This window comes from Colossoma macropomum, unplaced genomic scaffold, assembly GCF_904425465.1.
Source record: "Colossoma macropomum unplaced genomic scaffold, Colossoma_macropomum, whole genome shotgun sequence".
NCBI classification, from domain to species: Eukaryota; Metazoa; Chordata; class Actinopteri; order Characiformes; family Serrasalmidae; genus Colossoma; species Colossoma macropomum.
Genome location: NW_023494785.1, coordinates 23375664 through 23383822, shown reverse-complemented (window position 1 = coordinate 23383822; position 8159 = coordinate 23375664). Strand labels below are relative to the sequence as shown.

Here is an 8159-nt window from a genome sequence, read left to right as displayed (position 1 = left end):
TAAAAGTGCTCTGGAACATGCTTAATTCACCCTAGTTACTGCTTAATAAAGTAGTAATATTCAGCCAATTAATTAGCAGTTTTTGGCTTGAAAAGCCAAGCTAGTTCCCAGTGATTGGCTTTATAATGTTTACTGTACTGCCCCCCCCATGCGGAATTGATATCCAAAGCATGTTACTGCACTGTAATGCCCCCCATGCGGATTTGATATCCAAAGCATGTTGCTGACATGATTCATGTTTCTGACATGATTCATGTAACTTCAATCTGTTAAATATGTGCATTTTTCAACTGTCCACACTGAATTAGGAGCCAGCTTTATCTTTCTGAGCTAAATGTTTTTCTTTCCATAATAAAATTATTGAGTTGTCTGCATTTTCCCTGTACCCATTGTGGTTAAGTAAAATGTGCAATATTTCTTGCTCTCCACCCAATGGAGAAATGCAGAGATGGAGTGCTTTGTTCTGGTCAGCCTCGTCCACTTTAGAACAGCATCAGCACCATGTAGAAATGCCAGACTCACTCCAGGCCCATGAAGGCTATTCTGAGCTCAGCTCCACAGACAGAGCTATTTACAGATGCAAGTTTACCCATGGCTGCTCCCCCCCTCAGACAAAAATGCAGTGGTTTAGACCTGAAATAGTGTAGTAGAGGAACAATGGTGGCCGGGTGGAGGAGGCAGAGAGGAGCGCTGAACCGTTAGCTTTTCTAAAGAGTCAAAGCAGGGTCTGTCTGAGGGAGCCAGGCTGACATTATGGTTGTGGAGTGTGTGCTGGATGCTAAGTCTGATCCGCAGTTTGCAACAAAGCCCTGGCTAACTGCTCCTGCATCCAAGATGAAAGCTCTCTCCAAACAGACTCACGCCTCAGGAGACGCGCTCTAAAGCAGAGGTTATTCTGCTCAATTAGATGACCATCTGCCCTCTGCCCTTCTCTGCTACTGAGCGCACTTACTTCTGCCCTTGTGGGACCCAATTTCGAAAAAGCAGCCAGTGCTGCCTCCCTCCACCTCAGAATGGACCAGAGAGAGCTTTCTAATTATTGCACATTGCTATAGTGGCTTAGATACACCACATGTTCCAAAGTATCCAGACACCCCTTTTAATCAGTGAATTTTTAGCAACTTTTAAGGTGCACCCAGTACTGACACAGGTATTCAGTTGTGCTCATTTAATCTCCATAGAAAAGCACTGCCAATCAAAAGGGGCGCTGTGGAGCAGGCACACATCAGCCTAGTGTTTCCCAACATCTAGTATAGTCTTCCCAAAAGAGTAGTGGCTCTTACAACAGCTAATAAATAATACCCTTGATTCTGCAAGAAACATCAGATGAGCTGGTGTCTACAAACTTTTGGACATATTGTGTAGGATCTTATAGGCCTACCACACAAAAATATGTCTTTGACAAATAATATTATTTAATAAAATTAATTATATAAGCTATATTAACAAAGCTTCCTATGAGTCATGAGAGTAGGTATCATTATAAATGCTCTGGTAAGGCTTTCAGTGGGCCCAGTTACCACAGGACCCCCACACTACAGGCCCCAGTGTGCACAGCTGATAGTTCTGCAACTGCACTACTATTCCATGTGTGATGTACTGGCTCTGTTTATGACAGTCTGTACATTGAAACTTTGACATATCTGTTAAATGTCAGTGTCTGTTAGCCACAAGATGTCAGCAAGTCTGACATTCTGTTAACAGGTTTGTTTCCCAGAACATAGTGTGTGAGAACATGCTACAAAAACAAAGTACTGTCTATTATTCATGCCTGAAGTCACTGACTACTCAAGAATGGAATGCTCTGTGAGACTCATCAGGGCCTTCAGGAACAGAGCACTCTGTTGCAACTAGTCATTAATAACTGTCAGTCATTTTAAAGATGGAACAAAAATGTAACAAATTTGCCAGGCTGAGAGTGAAAGTAAAGCCGATATGGATATGGATAGTAAAATGGTTGTGGCAGTAACAACTAGATATTATCTACATTTATCTACAACTTCTAGCACAGCGCAAAAGTCAGAGACCGCCCTTTATTTATTTCCTCTCAAAATGGCCATTAAGTACAAGTTATTCATGTCTCAGGAGATGTTTCTGAGGGGATTACCCACTATATTAGATATTAGATATGAAATCAATTTGCAAAAGGAAGAGGAAAGTCAAAGAAAAATAAGTAAAAAACACTACAATTTCCAAAACCGGAGGTCAAAAATTTGTTGAAAGATATAGAAAACATGGAATCAATAACAACCTTGCAAGACCTGGCAGACCACCAAAACTATCACCATCAGATAAACAGTACTTAAAGCTTTTATCTTTTAGAGAGAGGAGAAAATCAAGCTCCACTCTCACTTCAGATCTAAAAAATCCACAGGTCCATCTTTCCACTGTGAGAAGACAACTTAACACTATGAGTCTGAAAGGATGTGCAGCTGTGTAGAACCTATTGCTGAAAAAAGTGAACAGACAATGGATCGTTTTCAGAACAGTGGGCTGTCCACCCCAGAGCCCAGACCTCAACATCACTGAATGTGTTTGGAATCATTTGGACTGTGGAAAGCAGAAATTGTAACCAACTTCTAAGACTGAACTTTGGAGAAATGAAAAAAAAAAAATCCTGAAGATTTCTTAGAAAAACTGGAAGAAAAACTCCCAAAAACAATGAAAGCAAATAACGGGCACACTAACTACTAAAAACTAACACTGTAATTAGTTCTTGAGGCTTCTATGTGATTTTCTGTTAAATATATTTTTTAAACATGAAAAATGAATCGCTTGCTCTTAATGGCCATTTTGTCTTGAAATTAAGTAAGTGATGGGTGGTCACTGGCTTTTGCACTGTACTGTACTTTTCAGAGGAACGTAGAAAAGGGACAATAAAGAGACCTCATGAAATGCATGAAATACCCCAGGAATGAAACACATACAACCAATATTAGAGTAAACACTGTACATAAATGTATTTAATCATAAAAGATTTACAATATATTACATACAAAAACATACAAAAAAGGCACAATTTGCTTTTGTTTTCCTGAACATGTATAATATTACATCTTTGGAAATGCTTTACCAAAATACTGTCTTTTACACATGATAATACATGCAGGGTTATTTTCCCTTTTTTGGCTTTTACAATGGTAGTACTGTTTTTTTTTACTTAAAACCAGTATTTACAATGTGCTTATTCTTTCTGGCATACCCATAAAAAGTCTTTGTTAAAACAATATCAAACACACACCACTTATTCATACTGACTCAGACAAACATGATTACATGCATCCACACATGCACGCACACATACACATAGTTTTTCATAAAAACAGTGCTGAATTGATCTGTACATGTCATATAATCTCTTGTGAATACCTGCTCAGGTGGAAAAGTCCATATAAATCCTTGGCATTAGAAACACCAGCTATGCATAGGTAATCTGATAAAGTGCATTAACTCTTTGGTTATGAGACACATGAAAAGCTTTAGGTACTTCATTTCCCCATGGCCTTCACCCTGAGGCCTCTAATCCACACACACACACACACACACACACACACACACACACGCAAACACATCAGCTGTAACATACTGAATGTATCTACACTTCCAGTTTCCACTGCTCGGAGGCAGAGACTTCTCTTTGGGAATCACATGAGCTGAGCACAAATAAATGCACTCGTCCACCAGTCGGAGAGGCAGACAAAACAGTCCAGAAGAGGCCATAATTGGGCTCTATCTCTCTCTCTCACTTGTCATCGCTTACGCTCACGGAGCAGTCTTCTGGAATCTTCTCTGCGGAGCTGCTGCGGGTGGACAGCTTGTCCAGCTCATCGTCCATCTCCCTGAAGCGCTCGGCCACACACTGCGCCGTAAGACGGGCCTCAGGGTCATGATCCCAGCACTCGTTGATGGTGGCACACACCAGGGCCACACCCTGCAGGACACAGAGAAAGAGAGAGGAGGGAGAGAGTGAGACAGAGAGCTTCACATGTCTGTTCAGTGGGTATTCCTGCCTCAATCAAATCAAATGAAAACTAAATTCACACAGTTTTCCCAACACATTGTCGATTACCATTAAAAATGAAAGGAATTTTAAAAGATTTTGGGTGACACAGACTTATATTATATCTCTTCATAGTTCCAATGAAAATGAAAGAAACAAACTTCAGACAACAAATATGTATTAATTTATAATCTACATTGGGGCTAAAACCATTCGCGTCAGTGTGAGGAATGAGGGAGGACTAGTGGGTGTAAATGTGAAGCACATACAATTTCCCTAAGGGGTCTGTTTGTACTTTGTAGGAGATACACCCAGCTGTCTTGCAATGAAAAGGTGTGTAGAGCAGTTGGGCTGTCAATATCGACTATTTTAGTAATTTTAGTAACCAATTAAAAGTTTTTAAAAAGGCCAAACAATACAAATGTACAAAAAATATACATATAATAACAATGTAGAACATATACTATCTATCTAAAGTAGGAAGTCTTTAAAAAGACTTCACTAAAACGTATAAAAACATTTGTTAAACAAAAAACACATATAAATGGATGTGTGTATCAGGCTCTGTTTCCTACTGTAACAGAGACCAGTAAGAGAATTTTCAATATACAAGATGTCAACTAATTATTGCTGATTCATCTAGAAGCCACATTTTAACTAATGCTGTTTCAAATTGGAGTAATCAAATTCAATCGATTAATCGTAACAGTACTAAACAACAGCCAATTCAGTGAATGCTGAATAATTATACACAATTACTATTTAAATTTCACCCCTGTTTATGTCTTCTGGAACTTCTGGTACACTGCTTGCCAAAGGTTGGCAGACACCTAGCTCTTCAAACTGTCGTTAATATAAAGGAGTTGGTTTCTATGGTGGTTTACAATAACTTAGGACGTGTCAAAATGTAAATATTATATTTGTGACAGCATTTCCTGACATACCGCATACATTTCATGTCAGCACTCATCAGACCACAAATCTTTCAGGTATTTAAACCAGCCAAACAATTTTCAATATGTGCTTTTAATGGCAGTTGGCAAAAGAAAACTGTCAAATCATTGCTTAAGCAAAGCCTGCCTTTGATACTGAGAAAGACACTTTGACAAACATGCAGCTGAGCATTGCAGAGTATATCCAAACTGCTAGTGAATACCTATGTAATGTTAAAGGAGAACTCCACTGTTTTTTTCAAATCTCAGCATAATTCAATGGCTAATGGTTAATGTGTCAACAAAATCATCCAGAGTGGTTTGGTGTGAAATGCTCTGTTCTAGGGAAAGTCAGAACTGTCCACAGTGGTGGTCATAGGAGCCAGACGTCTGAAGAGAGTAATGCCTCTAAAAGCTCCTTCGCAGAAAGTTATTACATGCAACGGTTATAAATACACTGCTATGAAGACATTGTTTCACTGTAGTTTTGTGATAAAAATTTTGGTCTAAAAGATATTTTAATCAATTCATGGTGGCGGATACAAGAAGAGTGTTGTAAGGCAAAATAATCCCCAGAGAAAACTTTCGGATTGACCACTATTTTACCATCATCATCATTACATATAAAAACTGTAGGTTCATGTGTAGGTTCACTAAATAAAATGGTTATATTTTTGCTATATTTTCTGTAAAATGGGTTTTTCTGAGTTGGTAAGTTTCTCTACAATGAACCATTTCACAACAAACCAATTGAATACATTGTTTACATCTCAGTTTACATCTTAGTTTACAACTCAACCAGTGGAATTCCCCTTTAACAAAAGCTATTGCAGGTACTTTTTCCTTACTTAAATGAAAAGCAACGGCAAAAACATTTAAAAAGAATGCTAAATAAAGGCACTAAACTTCCTAGTGGGCAATAAGGGAGCTAGGTGACCATGCATAGCTTGGAGTCCTACAATGACATCTTAATAGGAGAATTCATAGCAGAGGCCTGTACAGTGCAATAAAGTGAATGAATCTACATACTTGCAGTTCAATTTCATTCTGATTAACTTGTTTTGTAGAACTTGTAGTAGCTTCATAACAGGCAGAAATATCTGGCTTTTTATCTGGTTTATGAACATCCTGTGATGCGTTGTTGCATACGTCTTTTGCATGTTTTTCTGGGTAAAAGATACCAATCAGCACGTTAGACTAAAACCACTGTAGTGCACCCAGACATTAAACCTCATTACCTGCTTTCCAGTAATTCTCTAACTTCTAGTATGAGCCACTGAGGACAGATTATAATCCCTACAGTATACTTAATCTTGTTTTCCAGTAATCACCAGTTGAGATGAGGGCATTAGTTGCTCTCAGAAAGACTGCTACTACAGTACGAGGCTATGGTGCCATGAGTGAACTCTAGTGTGCTGCAAATGGCATGTAGCCCTGCTCTCTTACCGGGTGTTTTGTCCAGCTGTTGGGGATTTCGGGCCGGCCTCTGTCTCGGAGCACGTTGTCCTTCATGCTCTCCACACAGGGGTGCTCTCGCACTTTAGAGCCAAATGGAGGTTCATAGTCTTTCACCTCTGTAACACACACACAGACACACACACAATTAATCCCTTACAGTGTAATGGGAAAAAAATCTTTTTTAAGAGACGTCTGGCTCTGTAAGTAGAAGTGAGTAGAAATGCTGAGGTTTGGGAAATGGTGCAGTTAAAAGGAGCTCTCCTTCGGAAATACTGTTTGGTTTGCTCTGGCACCTCTCCTTACATGGGTAACCAAACAACAAACACAAAACAACACCGGAGAGATCAGTTTACCCAGCAGAGAGCCAACCATAATAACAATAATGAGAAGTTATGATGGCATGTTGTTTGTTTTTCTTATGAAAACAAATTGGGGGAAATATGGGCTAATCGCTGGACTGTGCCAAGAGAGCACGAACCAACAGTGTTCCAGGACTAATTTCCAAAACCCTGTGAAATGGAGCTCAAAACAGCTGCAAAGACCCTTTCCTATAACTCTCTCCAGTTCCCCCACAAGCATAGAAGACTGCAAGTAAATAACAGCACACGCAGGGTGCTAGACTGAATTAAAAACAGAAAAATCTGCAACAAAGCAGAAGGATATAATGGAACACTTGAACATGTGTGCTATTGCAGTGCAGGCCAACATAAAACCCATTCCCACAAATCTAAGTAGAAGAGTGCGTTTACTTTGGAGCGCGTGTTCAGGACAGAGTGTGGTATGTGGTTCTGCCCGACGCTGCAGGCCCACAGGAAGAGGCTAGGCCAGCATGGAGTCTAGGACAGGAAGAGCAGGGCTGTGATTGGGCCCCTGCAGAGAAGCTGACTCCACAAGCGGATGCATCCTGTTTTTGACAAGTGGACTTCCCCTGTTTCCGTGCTAAAACAAAATACTCCCACTACACGTGCTATTTCTGCTGTCCTGTTCTGCTGTGGGTATTAAATTGGATAAGGTAACAAGGAAGCATCTGAACAACTACCTGGTGAACAGCTCGCCACACAGTGTGGCAGGAGATAACTTTACTGTGATCTGCGAATGCTGCAGTGACTCAAGGTGCAACATGAAGCTCTAGTGAAGAAACAAAACTTCCTCACTCTCCCTCCACTGTCTCTCTTTCTCCATCTCCCCCACGCCAGAGGCTGTGGCCTAAGTGATGCGAGTGTGCTCGCTATGTGAGGAATGCCGTGGTTTCGGGAACAGATGTCCCACGGACTGAGGCCTCCCTCTCCGGGCCCAGCCGGGCCGCTCTGGCAGAGTGAGCTGGGGGAAGCTTTTTAACAACCTTTTTCCTTTCAGATTATCCGTCTGAAACCTCCACAGGCTTGCCTGTCTGACTCCTCGTCTGGGAATCCTTAGAAGACCAGGGTTACTTTTGCTGTCCTTTCCGAATTGTAATACTAGGGATGCACCAATCATGATTTTTTATGGCTGATTCCAATTCTGATTTGTGCCAAAACAAAAACACTGGCCAATTGCCAATTTTGTGTTTTGAACTAAATCTGCCAATTCTGCCAATTTCCTAATCCCTAATACTGAACTGAGTGTCTCACTGCAGTCACCATGTTTAACTCTACTGAACTGAGACTCTCGCTGCAGACTCCATGCTTTAACTCTGCTGAGCTGAGTGTCTCACTGCAGGCACCATGCTTTAACTCTACTGAGCTGAGTGTCTCACTGCAGGCACCATGCTTTAACTCTGCTGAGCTGAG

At 40.6% G+C, this 8159-nt stretch overlaps 1 protein-coding gene across 1 annotated transcript in view; it reads right to left on the bottom strand.

The window, feature by feature from the left end:
• Nucleotides 1-3110: 3110 nt before the first annotated feature.
• Nucleotides 3111-8159, bottom strand: part of tgfbr2b (transforming growth factor beta receptor 2b) — a 29777-nt gene continuing 24728 nt past the window's right edge. Inside the window, exons 7-8 of the mRNA XM_036587685.1 lie at nt 6379-6506; nt 3111-3931 (exon numbers count right to left, since the gene is read on the bottom strand). Coding sequence (XP_036443578.1) covers nt 3743-3931; nt 6379-6506 — 317 coding nt within the window. The 3' untranslated portion in view covers nt 3111-3742. The remainder of the gene's footprint in view (nt 3932-6378; nt 6507-8159) is intronic.